Source organism: Puma concolor, chromosome E1 (genome assembly GCF_028749965.1).
Source record: "Puma concolor isolate L17-30 chromosome E1, mPumCon1.1.hap2, whole genome shotgun sequence".
In the NCBI taxonomy this organism is placed as follows: domain Eukaryota; kingdom Metazoa; phylum Chordata; class Mammalia; order Carnivora; family Felidae; genus Puma; species Puma concolor.
The window spans coordinates 24,736,516-24,759,860 of NC_141680.1; the positions used below are offsets into that span (position 1 = coordinate 24,736,516).

At 42.7% G+C, this 23,345-nt stretch overlaps 1 protein-coding gene and 1 non-coding gene across 22 annotated transcripts in view; both read left to right on the top strand.

Annotated features, from left to right (window-relative positions):
* The window catches only part of ACACA (acetyl-CoA carboxylase alpha), a 285,398-nt gene that overhangs the window by 250,091 nt on the left and 11,962 nt on the right, over positions 1–23,345 (top strand). For all 21 annotated transcript variants that reach the window (XM_086686727.1, XM_086686712.1, XM_086686716.1 and 18 more), the window contains 4 exons: positions 1,121–1,256; positions 8,336–8,513; positions 10,330–10,442; positions 23,072–23,226. In XM_086686727.1, coding sequence (XP_086542853.1) covers positions 1,121–1,256; positions 8,336–8,513; positions 10,330–10,442; positions 23,072–23,226 — 582 coding nt within the window. The remainder of the gene's footprint in view (positions 1–1,120; positions 1,257–8,335; positions 8,514–10,329; positions 10,443–23,071; positions 23,227–23,345) is intronic.
* LOC112855655 (U2 spliceosomal RNA) lies at positions 16,319–16,509 on the top strand. Its single transcript, XR_003223039.1, has one exon. It is a non-coding gene; the product is annotated as a U2 spliceosomal RNA (small nuclear RNA).

Below are 23,345 nucleotides of genomic sequence, written 5' to 3' on the forward strand. Positions count from 1 at the left end.
AGAGCATGAATGGGGGAGGGGCAGAGAGAGAGGGAGACACAGAATCGGAAACAGGCTCCAGGCTCTGAGCCATCAGCCCAGAGCCTGACGCGGGGCTCGAACTCACGGACTGCGAGATCGTGACCTGGCTGAAGTCGGACGCTTAACCGACTGCGCCACCCAGGCGCCCCATTAAGGTGACTCTAAATGGATTGCAATCTACCTGGAAAATTACTTGGGCCTTTACAATGGTCTTGTTGATGCTAGAAAACAGTCTAGATTCATTGCAGCTGAGGGCTCTTTGGTCCCAGATTCTCTGAACACACACATGGATAAGAAGTCTGCCCTAACGCCAGAGGTGAACACTGCCACCCATCTACTTTTTTTAAAGGGTAGATTACATCCTGATAAGATCCAGAAAATGAGGGTGGGGGAAACTAGGGACGAGGTTACTCAGCAGTGTCACGTCAAATGTTTGCTGATCAACTCCAGTATGGAGAAAGCTGTACTAAGCACAGAAGTGAGAGGAGTGTAGACTATGTACCGTTAGCTTGCTTTGAGGACTGGTGTAGTTGAGCCATGTACAGTTGCTTTCTGGAAACCTAGAATGAGGATTCCCAAGACTGCATTCGTCCATTAGAAGCAGTAAAGTTTCCTTCTTCCGACTGAGGAGTGGTAGTGTACTCAGGACTTAAAAAGAGGAGAATTTGACAAAGTCAAAGATCCAGGATCCTTTCTTCTTTTTTACTTCAAAGATGATCCTTTTTTTTTTTTTTTTTGAGTTTTATTTATTTATTTTGAGAGAGAGCGAGAGAGCGATCACGTGATTGGGGGAGGGGCAGAGAGAGAAGTAGCGAGAGAATACCAAGCAGGCTCCACACTGTCAACACAGAGTCTGATGTGGAGCTCAAACCCACGAAAATTGTAAGATCATGACCCAAGCTGAAATCAAGAGTCGGACACTTAACCAGCTGAGCCACCCAGGAACCCCAAAAGATGATCCTCTTGATGAACAACAGTTTTTGTGTGTTTGGTTTGGTTGAGTTTTTAAAGTAAACCAGTAAAACTTTGTTCACCTTGGGGAGACTTCCCCTCAAGCTCCATTGTTAATTGTGTCTTCCTCTTTGACTTTCCCCAATAGATAATCCAGCAGGCTGGCCAGGTTTGGTTTCCAGATTCTGCGTTTAAGACCTATCAGGCTATCAAGGACTTCAACCGCGAAGGGCTGCCTCTGATGGTCTTTGCCAACTGGAGAGGCTTCTCCGGTGGGATGAAAGGTGATTGGCTTGGCTCTGGGCTGGAGGGGCATAAACTGATTCCCCAGAACCTCACAGCACAGAGGAGGGTTTATAATGGGCAGAGCCAATGGGTTTCCTGACAACTATCACCCTAGGCTTTTGGGGGATCATACTTCCTCTGAAATATATCTTCTGAGTTGCAGCTTGAGTGGGAAAATTCTGGATGTTTTACAATTCCATACAAAATTTCAGAACCGTCCACTTGTGTTCTCTAGATGGGCTGCTGTTGTGGATTTAGCTTTCCCGGATGAATGATGACTGTTCTGATGGTCCTGGGGAAATGTGATTGTGCTAGTCTCTGTCCCTCTTTTCTGAGCACTTTTTGTTGATGTTATGCTCTAACACTCTATAATGACCAGGGTAGATACTGAAATTAGCCTTCACCAGAAGAAAACAAACAAATTCTGTACCAGAGGCTGTTCTTTGTGGTAATTTGTGGTGTATTTCATTCTTATCCAACAACAGCCCTGGGCCTATGGCTCCAGCATATTAGAACATTATTATACAGGCTCTGTTCTGTGCTATGGGAATTGCTTAGTGATCTCAGCAGCTAGTATCACCATTTACTGAGAATCCTCCCTGTGCACAGCTACTGTGGATTGTTCAGGAGAGCCAAAGGTAACACCTTCTACCTCGTACAGCAGCAAAGCTGTCTCTCCAGCGGCCAGAGATTCATGGCCATGCTGAGGCCAGAGACTACATACCAGGAGGGGATGAGTACACTGATGAGTATAACTTCATTCATGGGGGGAGACGTCTGGGTTCTGTAGCAGTAGAATGAGTGAGGGGAATAGAAGGAGGGAGGGGTTGGCAATGCTGGAGTAGAGTGGTCAGAGATACGGACATATCAAATGCGAAAGAATGAACCCAGAAATAGCTTAGCACAGGAGCATCTTTGGCTCTGAAGGAGGAAAAACCTGAGGAAGTTAGCCCTTTTATAGGTTATCAGCTGTGTATGGAGAGAGATTAGAGCTTTGTGCCAACAACTTTCCCTTCACCTGGCTAGGAAAAGCCCTGTACAGCCAGGCTTCCCTGGCAAAGTGTAAAAGACTAGTGTGGTTTTTCTTTTCTTTTTTTTCAGTTGTAAAGTTTCCCGTTGCCCATATTTGCTGGAAATCTACCACATTTTGCACTTTTCTTGGGGGAGACTTGGACTATACATTCAAATTAATGTTTTTATACTTTGATAGACTCTCAGGTGAATTTTGTGACAAAGATAATAAATCAGTGGAAATGCCGTGAGATACTGAAAGTGTAGGTTCAACAAGTCAATCCTGGACATTGTTATTGAGTTCCTACGTGCAAGGAACTATGCTAGCTGCTTCCGAGAAAACAAAACTGAGTCAGAAAGAGACACTGCCTCAAGGAGTCGAGAAAAATGTCTGAGGCAAAATGATAAAGCCACAAAGTATAAACAAAATACTACAGTGTTCAAAAGAGTATGTATGATACTATGCTGAAGTGTTTTTCTCTGGGGGAGGAGCCTGAGACTCCTTTCATTCCTTTATATGAGGTTTATTTAGCATCCAGCTTCACTTTATCCCACATTTCTTGGCTATACAATTTGCATTAAGACTTAGAGGAGAGAATGCAAAGCCGGTACTCCTTAGTTATCTCTCTTCCCGAGGGCCACTGAGAATTCACTCTTCCTGACCTTCCTTAGGAGTAAGTCAGCCTGGCTCTTTTGTCCTAAGGAGTTCAGAGTTCAACAGCTTGCTGCTTGTAGGAAAAGCTTCAGTTCTATTGCATGTGGCTCAGGCCCAGGTTGGCTGCCAGCCCTGTAACAATAAAAGCAACAACAATTAGGAGTCATTGAGCTCCTTTCGCCAGAAACCGTGCTAACCATTTTATGTGCACTGTCTTACATAATCGTCACAACAAGCACTTCTGAGGGGTAGGCCGTAGTATTTATCTGCCTTTTACATAAATTGAGACTTAGGTTAAGTAAATTTCCCAAGATCATTTAGCTGAAGAATGACAGAGCTGGGAGAGGAACACAGCTCTGTCTGACTTCCTCCAGCACAGTTGGCTGAGTTTAGAGCCTAGGAGCAAACCAGGTCTACCAGAACATCCCCTGGAATAGACTGTGTAGGTTCCTGAGAAAGTTCTTAGCCACCTGCCTGTCTTCTGCTTTGAAGTTGTCCTTGGTCACTGTGATAAGAAACTTCAAGTGGTCAGATAGGAGTTATTTTTTTTCATATTGCAGGAAAGTACATATAACATAATGTTTATCATTTTAACCATCTGTAAGTGTACTATTCAGTGGCATTAAATATATTCACATGTTATGTAACAATCAGCACTAAATATACCCCAAACCTTTTCATTATCCTTGACACAAATTCTGTACCCATTAAACAATAACTTCCCCCATCCGCCTCTCCCCCCCGCCTCTGGTCAAAAATGAGTTACTGGCCTGATACAGGCCAGGGCCCGTTCTGTCTTCAGAGTTTTGGTGCTGCTGTATCCATTATCACTTAAGATAAATAAGCTTTGGGGAAGATAGAGATCAGTGTAAATGTAGGAAGGGGAAGAACATTGCCTTTCATATTTACATACAGGTCAGGATGTTTTCTACATATTATCTCATGTAAAGGGACCTAAGCTGAGAGTCATTCCATATCCCTTGGGGAGATGTTTGCAGTTTTGGTTTCAATACTGGCTGGGGATTATGCAGGGAGGGAAAATAAACAATTATGCCATCCCTCAGTGCACACAAACACACAGCCAGGAGCCGACTGCACTGTGGGTAAAATGACTCCAAAATTGTGTGTAATGAGTAGGAAAAGATTAGAGACAGCTCTTGCTATGCTGAAAATTGACATTAGTGGAGAGAAAAAAAAACTCTTTACTAGTCAGCCTAGGAGGTCTAATTCGAGCAGTAAAAATATAAATAAATAAATAAAAGTATGTCAAGATGGTATTGGTGCTTTTTTTCCAATGAGTTCTATCTGGCCGGAAGGCTATTCAGCATAATGCAAAATTAAATTATAAAAACTGGCTGAATATTTAGATGGAAGAGCCATTTGGAAGCAGTTTATTTAGGCGAACCGGCAATGACCCACAACAGGGAGACATCAAGCGTGAAATTTACTAGAAATTAGCACCAGGGTCCCAGCCTCAGCATGAATAGCTTGATAGGATGCAAATCCCAGTGATATTAAGCTGCCTCACTGCTGGTGCTACAGGGTCACTCTCAGTTGGCTTTTCATGTTATACTTATTATTTTTTCCTGGGACAGGTTATAAATAACAATAAAAAAACATTTATTGAAAACTTTAACCGGAATGAAAGTCTATTTTAAAGTCTCTGATTACTTGGATGTTGAAAGACTGTGTCAGCCGGCCATAATGAACTGGCATAATGTGTATGCAGCTTGTGTATGCCTAATGTTTACCTTCAGCTTCTAACAGATAATCTCGCCCCAAGCCAATAAGATCTGTTCCAGTTTCAAGAGTATGGGGCACTGTGGAAACACCCTACCACCCTGCTCCCTTGTTTGGTACATGTGGCTGCCACAGTTTATCCATGTTGTATAACAATGAAGGCCCCGGGCAGGGTTGGTGCTTGGTTGCTGAGAACGCACCAGAAAGGCTCTGTGATTGTATGCAGATGTGCTTTGCTCACAGTGCTTAGAAAGTACCAAGCCCCCGCCTCTCCACTGAAGAACCTATCAGTATTGTCCATTCTTAGTTGCTTTTCCCATGGCCTGAGAATTGACAGTCAGCATATGCATAGCTTTACAATTCCCTAGACTGATTTCTCACCTAAAGCCTTGGGAATACACTCTCCCCTGCTACACTTGGCTGTGCTTTTGCTCTGTCTCAAATAGGAAGAGATTTCATACAAATATGTATCAGACTATGGCCACACGCTTCAGCGTGCCCTTCAGAATGTACGGTTTGGGGCTGCTGTGATTCAGTGTGAGCGTGTTGTTTGTAGAGTTTGTTTTGTGTGTGTCAGTTTATATTTTAATAGCCTTTTGTTGTTTTTTGGGTGTTCTGATGGTTGGATTGTGGGTTTGTTGGTGTTCCAGGTTAGATGGAGGCATTGTTTTTGGTCCTGAGCCTGTCAGCTTTAATGAAGCCTGGGGCCCCTTTTCTACTCCCAGTCATGGGGCCTGAAGGTAATTGCTTGGCAGTCAGATCCAAGCCCTTCACATAGCTGTGTAGTGTCATCAATACAATTTCTTACTTTTATGAACATACAAAAAGTCCAGGCAAAATTTAAAAATATTTAGTCATTTTATTTCAGTCTCTTTTCTGGTTTTTATTTTACTCAGCCATTGTATCAGATGCTAGAAAGCAGCCTTGGCCTCCCGCTCTTTCCTTCCAGTAAGAATGAGGTCACAGAAAGTGGACTTCAAGAATCAAAAAGATCTGGGTTCGAGTCTCATACTCTGCCACTTATTCACTTATTTAACTAAGCCTCAGTTTACTCATCTATAACTCGGGTTAGAAGAACATGGTTTTCTGATAATTAAGTGATTCATTTGTGTGTGTGTATGAAATCATGCTGCCTGATATGCAGTAAACTAGCCATGATGATGAAAAAGAGGGACTAAAGTTCATTTCAGAAAGTAAAACATGCACACTCAGCTTCATCCCAAACTACTTGCATATATGAACTTGAGGGTATCTTTTTAAATGTTTTTTTAAATTATGTTTTATTTTTGAGAGAGAGACAGAGACAGAGACAGAGACAGAGTGTGAGCACGGGAGGGGCAGAATCCAAAGCAGGCTCCAGGTTCCAAGCTGTCAGCACAGAGCCCAGTGCAGGGCTCAAACTCACAAACTGTGAGATCATGACCTGAGCCAAAGTCAGATGCTCAATCGACTGAGCCACCCAGGCATCCCATATGAACTTGAGTTTAAAAAATTAAATAAATGGGCGTGCATTTTAAATAAAGTCCTTTCAAGGGGCTGGGTCTGTTAATCATAGATAGTACAGACAGATTTTGATGTGGGTGTATCTTTAAGAAACAGAAGTGAGTGAGAAGGCTGGACACTGTCTTCGTTTACTTCTAACTTTTTCCTCTTTCTTTTGTGTGCTTTTTTTCTATTGTTTTACTTTCTCCTTCTATCCATGTCTTCCATTTCTTCTCTGTGCATGACACCACTGAGGGCTACTCCTTTCCGTTACTTGTTCTGAGGCTGAGACTGTACTCTTGGCAGCACTGAAAAATGTACTGCTAATTACACAATTATTTTATTATGTAGCACTGGTTGAAATATCCACTAAAGAATTAATTTAGTTAAAATAATTTGAACTGAGCAATTATTTTCATAACCACAGAATTAGCGTAAAGCGCTTAAAGTCCTTTATTCCCTGCTCTTCATACAGCAGTTGTGTAATTAGCAGTAAATTTTTTTGGTCTTTGCTTTCCTCCCAAAGGGATAAATGTCTTTGCTCTGATCATATATACAGAGTATATGACCATACACATTCCTCATAGGGTAGGGAGTTTTTCCCGGAGCAACTTCTAAATTTCTGGAGTTTCTGAAGTCTTCACAGAGCAGCCAGGTTGGGCAATGGAGAGAGGCATATACTTTGCAGTTAACTGTGCTCACTGATGGTTTGTATAGAGAGAGCCATTTTTACTTTGGAGAAGGTGGCAGTTTAATTTGCCAGTAACTACAATGAAAGCAATTTCTATTTGGATTTGCCCTTAACTTTCTGAAAAATGCTTTTTTGCTCTGGATTTCCAGAATTGATTTATTCCAAATTGAGATCCTTGCTTTGATAGGAAAGTTTGAACTCAGTTGAACCTGTTATTTGGTGTTTAGAAAGGATCCATTGAGGTTCTGCTGAAGTGCTCATTAAACATCTGGAATCATAAACCTAAGACTTTAGACATGCACAGACTTCAGTGAGCTGGGAAATGGGAAGAAGTCCATAAATTGTTGGGAAATAAATAATAACTGATCCTACTTTCCAAGGACTCTATTTATGCACCAGGGTGCCTTTTCTTCAGGTTGCTCCTAGCCTTGTGGGGGATTACAAAGTGTACTCTTTAGCAAAATGAAGAGGTAGCTCTTCTTTTTATGTGGCTGTGTGATGTTTCCAGTAAATACATATGCATTTTATTTTATTTTATTTTTTTTAATTTTTTTTTTTTTAACGTTTATTTATTTTTGGGACAGAGACAGACAGAGCATGAACGGGGGAGGGGCAGAGAGAGAGGGAGACACAGAATCGGAAACAGGCTCCAGGCTCTGAGCCATCAGCGCAGAGCCTGACGCGGGGCTCGAACTCACGGACCGCGAGATCGTGACCTGGCTGAAGTCGGACGCTTAACCGACTGCGCCACCCAGGCGCCCCAATACATATGCATTTTAAATGTTTTCTCATATTGATGCCCTGGTAAAAATGGAACTGTTAAAGAATTAACTTGTTTTTCTTTCTCGTTATGTTCTTTCCAAAGTGCATATGTGCTCACCCATTCATTCAGCAGGTACTTACTCTGAGCACTATGTTCCAGGCACTGGACAAGACACTGGGGATACCAAGAGGAAAGATGCCATTTTGAAGATAAAAATTTTGAAGGCTCCATTTCCATTAGCTATACCTTTTAAGAGCTTATCATATTCTAAGTATCATGAGGAGACTTGAAAAGAGCTTGAATAGTTCCTTCCTTCAGAAAACTTAATGTAGTGAGAGAGATCACATATTAACATGAAAAATACTCAGTGTCTGTAGAGCAAGTGTGAATTAATATAATGAAACCAGAATCTGGCAATTCAGAAAGGCTATAAAGTGGATATGCAATCCATAGGGCTTGCACACTGTCTTATGAAAGACAGTGCACTTCTCTTGTGTTTTTGAAGATCCTGTAGAGTCTTGAATAGCATTACAGGTGGAAATCCCCATCCTTTCAATTTTTCAGGGTGGCCAGACAGGACCTAGGGTGGCTGAACCCCCAGACCTGTCACCTCTGATCTGAGCAGCCTCCTCATGGAGGCACAGCTCACGATATAAATATTGTTTTCTGTGTATACCATGATGTGAACGATGTTTGGAAGCATTGTTTCATGATTTCTGATTTGTCTCCTCTATAGATATGTACGACCAGGTGCTGAAGTTTGGTGCTTACATCGTGGATAGCTTACGGGAGTGCTCCCAGCCTGTGTTGGTTTACATTCCTCCTCAAGCTGAGCTCCGGGGTGGCTCCTGGGTAGTGATTGACCCCACCATCAACCCCCGGCACATGGAGATGTACGCTGACCGAGAAAGCAGGTAGCATTTCTTCTTTTTTTCCATTCACTGCCTCTGAAGGTCCTCTAGCTGTTGGTTTCCTCCTGGAGAACATTATAACCAGAAAACTTTATTTGAATCTCTATTTCCAGAGGAGCACTATAATGTTCTCCTGGAGAACATTATAACCAGAGAACTTTATTTGAATCTCTATTTCCAGAGGGTTACAAGGTCAGAAAAATAGATTTCCTAAATAGTGTCTGCTGGGATGAGGAAGAAAGGAGGTAGGGGTCAGGCTTTCCCAGTGTGGTCCCCCACCCCAGATTCTTTTACCAAGAAGTCCTCTATCCCACATATCCCCAGACTCAGAGAGATTGTCTCCTCTGTTTGTGTTTCAGATAGGCCTATTACTGTCTCTTTCTTAGATATGGGGCAGATGGAACTGAAAGCAAGTTGGTGTAGAAGGACTAAAGTGTTAGTCTGGAGTTCTGAAGCCTTAACTGACTGGTGAGCAACTTGAAGCAGTTTTACTCCTCCTGAACTGCTTATCTGTGGAACAAGCTGGTCGTCACTGGGGTGTACCATAGCACCTGCCTTCTGTGATTCCAAACCGAAGCTGCTCCCTCAGTCCAGTGTCGCACTCTGGCACTCTAGGACACTTGGAGAACAGTGTTTACAGCATCCAAAGGACTGCAAAAGAAAAAGTCCCAGACCTTTGTCAAGAGGTGGTCCTTGAAACTACTTAAGTAAAACAGACCACATCCAGCTTCCTTTCACAATCAGTTTTCAGCCCTTTCCAAAATAGGGAAATTTCACATTGTATTTCTTTGACATTTTCCGTGCCACTTCCTGCATCTGATCATTTTACTTGAATACCTGCTTCTCTGTTTCTGCAAAAATTTTAGCCTCCTGCTTCAAATGCTGCTTGGGAGAATCCAGTAGTTTTATCAAATCACTCAGCTAGCAGTCTACACCCAGGGATTTATTATTTTTAAATCCAAATCTAGCCCCTGATCTGATACCAGATCACAGACAGTTCCTCTGCAGACTGTGGAGCAAGACCACCGGGTTTCAGATGCAGCTGTGTCACTTGTTAGGCTCGGACAAGTCTCTTAACGCCCTGTACCTTAGTTTCCTCATCTGTAAAATGGGAGATAATAGTAACTTCCCTCATAGAGGGTGTAGACTGGGTATAGGACTACTGTGAAGATTCATGTGTAAGCACTTGGAACAATGCCATGTATGTACTAAGTAGTGGCTGTAATTTTTTTCAATTGAAAAGCTTTTTTTTTTTTTAAGTTGTATAGGGTAACGTTCCTAGTAATAGAACAAAATTAGTATGCACTAGTAATAACCCTGAGACCTCTCCATAGCAGTAGGCAGAATGTTTTCTTTCCTGCTTGGCCCAGCCCAGTGTGTCATCCTGCCAGCAGACTAACAGCTGTGCGTGGGACCGATCAGCATCGACCTCTCATCGCACAGCCTAAGTGCTGGAGGCTGGTCCCCTGCCACGGTGCCTACATCATCTTTTTTTTTTCTTCCCCCTCCTGGAAAATAATGTGATTCCTGCTACCCTTATCGGCTGTAGATGGTGGAATCTATATTCCTCTTTTGAGATGGAAGTAGACTGGTGTGGTAATGAGAATTATTTTAATTGCTTTTTGCCAGGCCTTTCTCACAGCCCACTTAGATACTTTTTGATGCCTGCCTCTCCCTGGGGTTACTCCTGTGAGCCATGGGTGGCCAAAACCATAATGAAGCTATTTCCTGGTCTGCAAATCGTAACCAGCCTCGTTCAGTTGTCTCCTTCCTTTAAAGTGCCTCTATTTCTGTTTTGTTTTCTTTCTCTCTGATCCAGGGGATCAGTTCTGGAGCCAGAAGGGACAGTAGAAATCAAATTCCGCAGAAAAGATCTGGTGAAAACCATGCGTCGGGTGGACCCAGTCTACATTCGCTTGGCTGAACGATTGGGTATGTCTGCTTGTCCTCCTGGCAAATCAATGAGCCATTCAGCTGATTTGTAATGAGTGCATTCATAGGCCAGGGGAGGAGGCACTGAAGCATTTGATCAAATTCATGATAATCTTTATTTACTGTCCTCTATATGGTAAGAGCCATGGTAGAATGAAATAGTGTATGTAATAGGAGGGAAAGTAGGACCTAAAAAAGCAAAAGTCACCCAAGTTTTCTTCTGATATTTTCTTATAATTCACACAGTCCATCTTTCTGGCCTTGTGGATGATATCCTCGTAAAGAACAATTAGCTGGAAGTTGCTGTTGGGGGGCAGGCTAATCAGGCAGAGAGTATGCTTTAAAGTCCTCAAAAGTCTTAAGAGTTCCGTTTCTGGTTGTCTCTTTGGACATTTCTGAGGAATGTGAGTCGATGTCATGGGACAGAGAAGCTGGAGACCTACCCAGGTGGAGTTCCAGGGCCATCTCGAGCTAGAGAAACCCAAGTAAAGACTACGCACAGCCCTGGGAACATTTGTGCGCACTACTCTGTTGCTCATTTGTTTTTGGAGCTTTGGAAGGGCTGCAGCTTGCACATAGGACTAAACTGTGGGAGCCCTGTGTCAAGTCCAGAGACTGAAATGCATTTCAGGTTCTTCTGAAGCACTGATTATCTGCCTAGACCTCCCATCAAGCCCCTCACTAGGTTAGTGAAGATAATTGCTTGGAGTCCTTTTGTTAGTTTGTTTTGGTTTTGTTTTTCTAGGAACAGAGTGATTGTCTTTAAAAGGTAATGAAACTCCGTGAATGGAAGGCATAAAAAGGAGAGGTGCTAGTTCATTTATGTTTCAAATAGTAATTTAATTAATAAAGTACCATTTGTGGACGCTTTATATGCTCACTATCTAGAGACACAAAAACTTCTGAGTGTTTGCCTGCACTCTAGAAGACCGCACATCCTGGTGGTTTGGAGCCCTGAGCCAGGTTGCCTGCCAGACACGGTGACTTGGGTTATAATAAACCCTGTGTGCCTCCCATTGTTTGCCATTAGGTAACAACCACCAATAAGTCTAACCCATCTCAGCCTGATCCCTTTATGGGAAGTGCACACATACAACAAGAATTGGCAAAGCTGTTTCTAAAATCTATTGCCACCCAGAATTGTTGAGGTGGTTTTTTTCTGTCTCTTCTCCAAACAGGATAATTACTTCTGACCAACCCCATACACTTTAATTAAAGTAACTGCAGCTCAAGAGCAAGTTCCTCACAACTGTATACAGTGAGAGCTCTAAAAGCTTCAGCCACTGATAAGCATCTCACTTAGATGGCTCATAATTGCTCCCAGCATCAGGCAGTCGTTCTGCTGTTTTTACCACTAATTCTGTACAAAGGCAGCAATGCCACAATTGCAGGACACAGTGAATTGCATAATTTTCTCTCTCTCTCTTTTTTTTTTCTTTTTTTCTTCTTCTTCTTCTTCTTCTTCTTCTTCTTCTTCTTCTTTTTTTTTTTTTCTTCTTTCTTTTTTGCTGGTTTTCTTTCTGGCCAATTTAAAATTTGTCAAAGTCGGTCTTCTTCTGGATCACTGCCCTTTGATATTTCGCGCACTCCATTTGCCACAAACAAGCCGCAGGGCCGCAGTTCATGCTGACTCTAGCAGAAGCAGAGAGAGCTCCATTTATCTTACACTGCCTGCTGAATTCCTACTCATTAACTGGGGGTTCACTGCCTCTTTTTAACCCCCCAATGGCTGTTATCATCCCTTCAGAGTAACTGGGTGGTAGGAAGAGGGATCCTCTCTGACATCTGTTTGCAGAGCAACCGGATGGTGAGGGGTGTGGGGCCAAAGCTTCTTTCTCTTGAAGGAAAGTGATATCGCTCCCACCTTCACCCAGCACCTTTTAACTTTTGAAATACAGGAAGGGGAGAGGGAGGAGATTTCCAAGTGATGGCCATTTAATCATTTGTTACAAATCATCTCATTATCAATTTCCTCTCTGCATTGAAGAAAACCATATTTATTTAACCTTGACCAAAATGGCATTGGAGAAAGAATCCTTAGTCTGCTAAATGTGAAGCAGCTCTGGCCCAGGGCAGGTCAGGAACATGAGAGTAGGTCTAGAATAAAAATAGTCATGTATAAGCCTCAGGTTGCTTGTAGGTAAATTGTTTCACTTCTCTGAACATTAGTTTCTTCATCTAGAAAGTGGGGATAATGCCCCAACCTAGCCATTGTGAAGATCAGATGAATGTGCATTCACTTTGAATCTGTGAAGCATTTTTCAAACATAGGGTTTGGCATCATTTCTTGCCTTAATTATCAGAAGAAGGAGACAGCCATGTTTGCTATCTCTGTGGCATAGGTCTACTTTTGTAACAAGTGGTATAGGAAAGGAAATACGAAAGAAGTAGAAAAAGTGGTCTTGTCCCTTAAGCGATTTAAGTTTTTCAGGGAGATCATACATACCCAGGTGTATTTGTGAGGTCACAGGCCAGCAAAGATGTAACAGAACATGCCATGAACTCCACTCCTTTTGGGTTCACGTAGGCTTTTGGCTCTTTTCTCTATGCCTAGAATCAAAAACTGACAAAATACTTTCACACAAAGTGGGTGCAAATGACCTCATTTTCCAGATTGAGAGATTAAGGCAAAAAGAAGACTTCAATAAATCATCCAAGATACAAAATAAACATATATCAGCACCCAGAATGGAATTCTGGTTCCCTCTGTTCTGCATTTCTCAGGATTTCCTCAGCTGAATACTGAGCCTGATCAAAATTAAACAGGAATTCTTTCCCTTTGTTATCTAAAGCCAATTCCACTGAGAAAAATCTGATTTAGGAGAAAGCCTGTAGAGGTGGATGTTACCTTATGTTCCCAATCTCTTCCCAGATTGGCCTCTGCACTGGGGAGCACACTGTCAGATCACTTAGAGCACAACTGATTTGACTGTGTTCAAAAACATAATTACTATTTATTCTCTAAGGATAATGAGTAATATTTAATTTCTGAACAGCTAACTTTGTCTGTTTCATATTTTTTATTTTTAAAAATTGACCTTTCATCATTTTATATACTTTGGGTAGAAGGTGGTGAATTACTGGTTTGTAGTTCTGTGATTATCATAGCGTATGAAAATAGTACATACCTTGGTTCCCGGTGGAGGTAAAGAGAGAAAGAAATGTGATATAAACCCAAATACCATAGTCTGGAGTCTCAGAACAGGCTTGGTAGAGTCCATGCAGGAAGGATAACTATACTACCAGCCTGGTTGCCTTATGGAAATTCACTTCCTTCTCTGGAAATAGAGCCCCAGCCTCCATGGCCTCTTTGTGTCTCTCTGACATCCTTCTACCTCCTCAGAGAGCTAGGACCAGGGAGTGGTGTGGGATAGGATGGTCTTCCTAGCCTGGCCTCTTGACACCGGAACCTAAGATTTTCTCCTGGATCCTTACCCTTACAAATCAATTGAGAGAGACAGTCCAAGTGTGAAGCAGTCATATGTTCCCCACTGCCCTCTCCCTCAACACAAATAGTCTCTAGGCAAAGGAGCCACTTAGTGAAACTTTATCCTGCTCCAGACTCACATTTTGAATGTGGCCCTGTTCCCGGGCAGCCTGCCAGGCAACACCTTGGTGGTGCCCACACAGCATGCCCTGAGAGTGCCGGTCTGACACAGGCAGAGGCCACTCTAGCTGAGCACTACAGCTGGCCTGCCCCTGGCCCTTCCACCAGCATACCTTCTGCCCAGGGCACCCCAGGTGCAGAGGGAGTATTAGGGCTTGCAGATGTCTGTAGACATCTTCCAGAATGCCTTCCCCCCAAGCCTTCTCTTTTAGCAGCCAGATGACAAGAAAAGGACACTTCCTTGGGTTAAGGGGATTCAGGGGTTAAGCTGGTCTTCTGGCAGGAGTGATCGAAGTATCTGAGCTGTGTGTGCTTTTCCATCTCTTGTGTCCATCTTCAAGATGTTGTAAGCTGAAAAGAGCTGGAATTGCTTGTGTGGGTCAGAAAGCAGCATCCTTACCTGGAAAGTTGAAAAGGAAAGAAGTTCTGATACCAGTGCCTGGGATGTGGCCTCTTGCCCTGTCATCTGTGGTATACATGGAGCGTCCTCACTGGCACCGTGGCCATTCAAGCACTGGTCTCTGGTAGGCAGGCCCACGAGGAGAGATTATGGCATGGTGCCTCTTCCCTTAGTTAGCAGCCGCTTACAACCCACTTCATCACACTGATTCAGGAGCATTTTGGTTTGATGCAATTTGGTTCAATCGTGACAGCATTTTCTGGGAAGGAGAAGGAGTTGTTTTGATCTGATCTATTAATCTGATTGTATTTATAAAAGCACTTGGGCTTGCCTCTTCCTAGGAAACAGTGATTCACAGTTCTGTCAGGCAGAGAGACCAGGCTGGCATTTTGTTGGACTGAACCTAAGCTTCTGCCTGCCTGCAGGCTGTTGTCAGAATATGTCTGAGAGGCACTGTTCCCACCTGGGTCAGCTAGCCCTGTCCCTGGTAGATTCAGGGGAGCAACAAAGGAAAGGAAAACTGTAAAGACTTTGAGACTTACTGCCACGAGAATTCAGAGAATTCTGTGCGGCTTCCTGACTCTTTTGTGTGGACTGTTTGCATGGGGGGCACGGGGGACAGGGCTGCAGGGGGAATAATAAATTCTTTTATTCCTATTTGGAAATCTCTGGGTTTACTATAATGATTTTTAAAAATATGAACAGCAGAGCACTAACACCATTGCAAGGAACCTAGGGTTAAACATCCCTGAGAGGATAGCTGTTAAAATCAATATGCAAATGCAGCTGTATTTAGATAGGTATGGCCCCCTTTGAAGAAAAGCAGATATATGAAAATGGGATTTTAAAAAAACTAGATACATTGGGAGAAATTATTCCCATTACAAAAGGATTATTTGCTTTACCAAAGGATTCACTGCAGGGTTCCTTCTAAATAGCTCCCTTAAGGCATTTAAAACAGGATCTGATTTACGCAGTTTTTCAAGAATGCTTTTGTGTAAAGAAAGGCACACCTGTGATGGATACAGAAGTAGTTTTGCAAGGTTTTTTTTTTTTCCCCCCACCCTATCTTACTATCTTTATAGAGAAATTTCTTTCAACATTGAAAATGTGATTACACAGATCTTTTAAACAGCTACTTATGTTTGTACTTCTGAATCTTAATAAGATTCCAGTCTTTTTTATGCTGATTTTTCAGTCTCAAGGTTGAGGTACGGGTGTGTGTTCTTATATCTGAGATATTCTGGAGCTGAGTGAGGGAGGGTGGTCTAGTCCTTTTCTTTAGTTTCATAAGTATTTAACCAATCAAAGCAAATTGCTTTCTTAGGAGAGGAAGAAGGGCCCATAAAAGTTGAAATTGGGTTTAAATTTACATAAAGCTTCTTAGTATAACTAAAAAATGAAAAAAACACTTTAATATCACATTCTTTTATAAAACATTTTCCTTTTTTGCCAGCTTAGGGTTGTTGTTACATAAACGAGAAACTGAGCACAGAAAAGAGATTTCTGCAAGGTCACCTAGTGCCTTTAGCTGAGCAGAGAATTTTCAGCCTACCAGTCTGATTTTCATTCTAAGCTTTGAAAGTCTCACCCCTCCCCCCAAATCCTACACCATAGGATGTGATCTGCTCGTCCATAGGGTAAGGCTCACCTCCTCCTGCCCTCCTTCAGTGTCATGGCTGGGTAAAAAAACACCTCCTGCTGCAGAAATCAGCTCTCTCCTCAGAAGCTTCTCTTCAGCTTTGACCCCATGGAGGAGAGATGTGGCTTTTCATTATGTCCTGGCCCCAGGAACACCTGACAGGCTGCTGCCCTGTGGGCACTTGTGGGTCAATTTAACTTGTTTCATTTAAAGGGCATTGGCTCTATATCGCTTCTCAGCCTTTTGGCTAAGATCAAGTATAGTATCTGTTCTTATCAGTTTAATATCTGATATGTCCTCTATCCGAGGACAATATATTAAATGGATTTTTGGAATTAGGAGATGGAATAGAAGCTTGCTCCATCCACCCCACTCGTCGATCTGGTATTGCGATACTTCCAGGAACTGTGCACCTGCTTTGGGGGAAATTTTAAAAATAAAAACTAAATTTAAAAAGAGCATGGGCTCTGAAGCCAGACTACTATCTAAGCCCGAATCCCAGCTCCATGGTTTCCTAGCTTTGCAGCCTTGGGCAAGTTACTTCACTTTTTTGTGCCTCCATTTCTTCATCTGTAAGGTAGCCATCTTTCAGGGTATTTGCAAGGATTAAATGAGATGAAAAGTACTTAAACAATTCTAGCACATAGTAACATCTCAGTAGCGTTAACTCTTCTTATTGGATCAGAATAGTACAGACTAGTAGTACTCTTCTGTATTTAGTTCTTTACATTGAAATATTTTTTAACTCTTATAGTTATCCAACCTTATGGTGGATTTTTAGGATTTCATGGGGACTTTTTATTTTGGGAAGAAAGAGACGAGAGTAACCTACCTTTCTTCTCCCGTTTCAGCCTTTCCCTAAAGTAGGATTCTAGAAAAGAATGACTTTCCTCCCTGTAGCATATTCTTAAACACACTCACACACGCACACAACGACTTGCTTTCCTAAAAACCCTGAGGCCCTGCAATCTGGCTAGAAAAGAAAGAAAACCATTCCAAGATATTTAATTGTACAGGGAGCTTACAGGATTGATCGAGAGCTTAGCTTTTTACAATAGTCCAGTGAATAAGAAATGCTCCTGACAAACGATCAATGATAGGATAATCACTCTTTATCCCCCTCCTCATTCTTACCTTCTTTCTTTCAGGAGAACAGGGTTCAGAAGTCAAAAATCTTTATAGACGCCGCTTTTAAATTAAGCAGAAAATAGACATTGACATATTTGTTAATCTCCCCTAAATCATTACTAGGGCTGGCTGCTTTGCCGTACAAGGAGAGAGGGGCCCTCCATGTGCTACACAAGGGTCTAACTAGCTTAAAAGCAGCCTTTTATTTTTAGAAAATAAAATGTAGCAAACCTTTTCTCCCCCCCACCCCCACCCCCACTTGAGGCACACAAGTCCTTGACTTTCTCATGTGCATTTTAAAGTACATACATCCTCTACTTCTGTCTTTTCCTTGCTTTGATGCTTTTTTGAGGTAGGTCTTGAACTGCAATCAGAGGCATTACTAAAGGAATCAAACAAGGCAACCTTTGGGGGAATGTTCTGTGATCTTCCTAGTCTCAGGAGGGCCAGAGCATTGCAGGTGTTTATTTCATTATTCTTTTAAAGCTCTAGAATAGCTTGACTGGGTAGACAAGACCTTTGTTAGTTCAGGAGCCAGCCTTCTCTGTCCCTCCAGCTTGGTAAAGCCAAGGCCTTGTTTCCAGAATGCTGTGCTCCAAGCCTGGAAGTCCTCTGCCTCTGTACCCAGTGCTGAGCTGTGTGCTCTTAACACTTTTCTAACACAGTGAAACAAACTCTTCAGCTAATTGCAATTCTGTCGCCATTGGTATCATTTCATGTGGAAGAACACAAGCTTTGAAGGTAGCCAGACCCGTGTGTAAATCCTGACTTTGCTACTTAAGAGCTAGATACCACTGGACAAATACCTTTACATTTCAGAGCTTTGGTTTTCTCATTTGTAAAATAGATGCCCTGTCTATAAGGTTGGGTTGTTTTAAGGATTAGAGATGATGTATATGAAGCAACTTGGAAAGCACTCAGCGACATTAAGGCCTGCCGCTTGGCAGCAGTGTTAACAGCTGACCAGACCTAGGTCTGAATTGTGCATGGTGACTTATGAGCTATGTGATCCTGAAAGCATTAAGTGTGGTGCCTGGCACATAGTAACTGCGCAGTAAATGTATGTATGTGGTACAGACATGCACATATATGTACATGTACAGATGTACACATATAGAAACACAGTGTTGGTTGTTTAGCCAGATGGAGGATGTTCTGAGGGTCTAGGACTTCTCATTCATTCCATATCCACAGTCCTACCATCCGTTACCCCACCCACACCTCCCCAGCAGGGCTGTGATTTTACCTGCTGTTATGTTAGTTCTTGATCTCACAATAACGCAAGGAGCTACCCTTAAATCTTAGGGCTGCCAGAAGGTTTCAGGGACCCTGGCGTTGGAGCATAAGTGGCCCCAGTTCCCAGGAGAGGGAAGTAGATGCTGAGGGTGCTTGGGACTGTGACTATTTGCCATCCAGTACAGAAGTATTGTACAACTGTAGTCCCCCTGTACAACCAGTACACTTGAATCACTGTGCCTGAACTATCTCTATAGCACAAGAGTAAATGACTTGCTCCCCCAAGCTAGACTTACGTTTGATTAAGGAGTAAAGTATACAGTCAAGTGACTCACAGAGGATGCCAAGCACTTGCCCTTAGTGAGAAGTGTGCATAATTTATAAGTCATGGGCAGGTTTAGACTGAAGAGTAGAAAACAGGGAAGGTGGCGTTCGAAATAGAAAGGCTTAGTGCCTTTCAGCTCCCATGTCCCAGAAGCCATCTACATGAACTTTTAAACACTACCCAACAGTATCAAAAGGACAAGTTCTTGGATCACTGTAATGAACAAGTCTAGAGTCAGCAATTTCTTAGATGATGTACAGACCACTGCTTACTCGTAGAGTGAAGTAAACATTTCTATTTCACCCTGGCAACCAAGGAACCAGGTCTGGGCTCATATAAAAACTTTACTTTGGGTGTTCTAAAATTGCGCAACCAAATCCACATAACACTGTGTTCATATCAACGTGAATGTGGGTGAGTAGAATGTAAAGAAAGTTGGAGGATGGATATTTAGTAATGCTGTGGACGCCTTGGGGTATAAAGAAATGGTTCAACAAACATGCCTGATTCAGGAGGTAATCTCATAAACAGATGTTTGAAATGTAACATGGTAAATTTTATGATCAATGTTTATGAAAAATATTACGATAAAGTTTTTTAAAAAAATCTTAGGCCTGCCCAGGAAACCGTTTTAGATCTGCAGAGCAGAAATTATTGAAGAAATTGTCTTGGTCTCAGCTATGGAATGGAACTTCATCTTTATCAGCCAGGAGCCTGCCATCTTTGTTTAGCCTTTTCTGAAATTAAAGAGATTCTGCTACTGATGCACTTACTTGTCCTCTGCCCCAAGTAAACAAGAAGAGACAAGGTAACATAGTGCCCCAAATCTTGGGGGCCACACTGCTGCACCTGAGACCTGGCTCTGCCCCTTCCTAGTTTTGAGACCTTGGTGAGTTATATAAACTCTCAGTGCCTCAGTTTGCTCACCTGTAAGATGAGGATAGTAAGAATACCAACTTTAAGGTGGTTGTAAGGGTTAAGTGAGTTAATAGATACAAAGCACTTAGAATAGTGCCCAATGCCCTGTAAATATTAACTTTGATTTCTGATTTTAGGCATTGGGGAGCCAAGAAAAACAATTTTTTTAGCTTGGCTTATATTTTAATTTTCCATTTGATAAATTTTACAGAAAAGTTACTAGAATAGTACAAAGGACTTCTGATGCCTTTTTCTCAGATTCTCCTTGTTAACATCTTGTCCCATTTGCTTTATCATTTCTATGTGCTCATGTACTTGCTTGCCCACCCTCTACACACACACACACACACACACATACACACACTTTCTGTGAACCATTTGACAGTAAGCTGTAGATATCATGCTCCTTTATCCATAAATATTTACTGTGTGTTCCTAAGAACACAGACTTTCTCTTATATAACCCAAGACATTTATCTACATCAGGAACTATAACATTGATACAGTACTACTATCTGATTCATGATTCATATCAAGAGTTAACCAATTGTCCCAATAATGTCTTTTACAGACTTTGTTGTTGTTTAGATCAGAGATCTAACCCTAGGCCACACACTGTAATCTGTTTTCAAGCATTTAGTCTGTTTTATTGTATGTATGTATATGTGTATGTATGTATTTGAGAGAGAGAGAGAGTGGGTGGGGGGGGGGGATGGCAGAAAGAGAGAGAGAGAGAGAGAGAGAGAGAGAATATCCCGAGCAGGCTCCATGCCCAGCACAGAGCCTGAGGTGAGGCTCTGTCTCACAACCCTGAGATCATGACCTGAGCTAAAATCAAAAGCTGGATGCCCAACCAACTGAGCTACCCAGGCGCTCATAGTCTGTTTTAATCTTGAATAGTTCTTTGGTTTTACCTTTCACCATCTTGAATTTTTTGAAGACTATAGGCTTGCGTTGGGGGTGGGAGGGGTTGTTTTGTTTTTTAAGTAATCTCCACACATAACTGGAAAGGCTCAAACTCACAAACCCTGAGATCAAGAGTCACCTCCACTGATCAAGCCAGCCAGGCCCCCCAGGCCACTTTTTTATAGCATGTTCCTCAATCTGGGTTTGTCTTACCTTTCCCTATGATTAAATTCAGATAATACATTTTTGGCAAGAATATTGCAGAAGTGTTATTTATGATCTTCTCAGAACATCTTCTTAGGAGGCATGTGTCATTTTGTCCAATTCTTGGTGATGGTAATTTTGACTACTTAGTTTAAGGTTTTCACTAATAGTAATTTGTGGAGAGATACTTTGAGGCTATGTAAATATCCTGTTCCTTATCAAACCCTCACCCACTAGTTTTAGTATCCATTGATAATTCTTGGCAGAATCGATTGTTGTGATGGCAGCAAGATGGTGATTTTTCTAATTCCATCATTCCTTCTGTGTCCATTAATTATTATTCTGTTGGAGGAGAGGAGAACTTTCCCTTCTCTCCCCCCCCCCCCCCATCTAATTATTTATATCAGGATGCACTCACAGACTTTGATTTCATTCTATAAATATTCTGATAACTAACATCATCATGTTGTTTATGATAAATTTGGTGCTCAGACTGCCCCAGATTTGGCCAGTGGGAACACCTTCAAACTGGCTCCTATGACCTTTTAACAAGTCTCCATCATTTCTTGAGTGCTTCCTTGATTTTTGTGACAGCATGTTCCAGGCTCATCTTACGTTTTTCCTGCCCCATCCCTAGAATCAACCATTCCTCCAAGGAGTCTTGGTTCCTCATACTAGAGAAGAAAAATGTTTGCTTCCCTGTCAAAATTACCGTCATCAATGTTACTACTGAGACAGTCTCATCTCAGAAGAAACCAGTTGGCTCTCCTCCCATGGACTGTCTAGGCAGATCCACCCTAGAATGGATGGGCCTTCGTCTCATCCCACAGTCCTGCTCTCTGCCTGGTGCAGAAAGAAGGCTGCTGAAGTGTTAGGGCCCGATTGTGATAGGTCAGTGATTCCCCTCTGTGTGAGAGCCCAAGAAGAGATAGACTTCAGCTCTCTTCCTCATGGTTTTCAAGTAGTGATGGGCTTTAAAAAAAAAAAAAAAAAAGAGGTGGAGGTGGGCATCTAAAAATCTCATAAAAATGAAACTAGGTACTATAGCTACATCCCTGTTCTATTAACATGTGTTTATGTATAGTACTTACGGCTCACTCAGCAGCCCAAGGCTGTTTATGGCATATGATTCATAGTGGCATAAAAAGCAAGGCCTGTTCCCAGACAGACATGCTTGAAATAGAACTTTCTCTTCTGCAACCCGTCACATGTGGTCATGTATTTATTTGTCAGCTTTGGTGACAAAGCACTTCAGGTTGTCCCCAACACCAGGGGCTGTTACCTATTGCTCCTTCAGGTAGACTTACTCCTCTTTACTAGGCAGGCAGCTATATTTTCAGTATTGATTGCAAGGCCCATTCTGAGAGTAATTAGGAAGAAAAGCACAACATAGTCGTACCTCTTCTGGGACACCAGTGATTGGAGGGGGGCGGGAGCATCCTCCCTGTCATAAGGAATTCCAGATTCCTTATAGGAATCTGTCGATTGAGGATCCTGTGTGCTTATGAGCTCAGTGATCCAAATGGGATTTGTGGAGTGCATTTCTCTTTTTTCCCTGTTCCTTCACTTTTAGCCCAAGAACTTGAATGTCTTTGTCACTCTGGTCAGGGGTTGGTTCTGGCAGTAGCAGCCCAGCAGCAGACTAGGAAGCAAGCTAATCTAATCTACTGAGCTAGCATAAGACACACGGATGTGGCTCTAATTAGGGTGGATTCTACTAATTTCAGACTAGAAGCTATGGAGTAACAGCAGCTTGCAATTTTAGGAATCCTTTGGCGGGTGACTTGTGTGGACCTGGGAGAAGAGGCTGCTGATCTGGGCCTGAAGGCATAGGGGTTGCTCCCCTACCGTGTCCCACACTGAGAATAGTCCAGCTACTCTAATGCTGGTCAGCCAGGCATGGGCATGGTGTCTTGCATGGGGAAGGAGGGGCCTGGCTGTCAGTGAGACGATGAGAGACACAGGCCCCCAGGTGGTTGTTTGCACCTGCTCAGGGAAAGACTTGGGGAGAGGGACTCCCATGGTTGCTTTTATAGTTGTGACCTCCACAGGGAAAGGAAGACATGTGGGCTCCCCATGGCAAGATAAGGACTGGTCTGGCATCTCAGAGTCCTGTTAGTCAGCAAAGAGGTGGTGAAGACAATGGAGAGCCAGGGCACAGAGGGAGGGGGGTGTTTTTGAGCTTCCCATGACTGTGGCTGCTTTTGTGCAGAGAGATTCCTGGTCACCACAGAGTGTGACGGGCAGGTTTATTTAATTGCAGGCACCCCAGAGCTAAGCGCAGCTGAGCGGAAGGAGCTGGAGAACAAGTTGAAGGAGCGGGAGGAATTCCTAATTCCCATTTACCATCAGGTAGCCGTGCAGTTTGCTGACTTGCACGACACACCAGGCCGGATGCAGGAGAAGGGTGTTATTAACGTAAGTACAGTGGTTGCCACTTCTCCTGACTTGTCAAAGACCTGAGAGCAAGCGAGTGTATGTCTCATGCTCATCGGCTCACAAGTGGGGATGGATTAAAACAGCTTGTGCAGATCAAA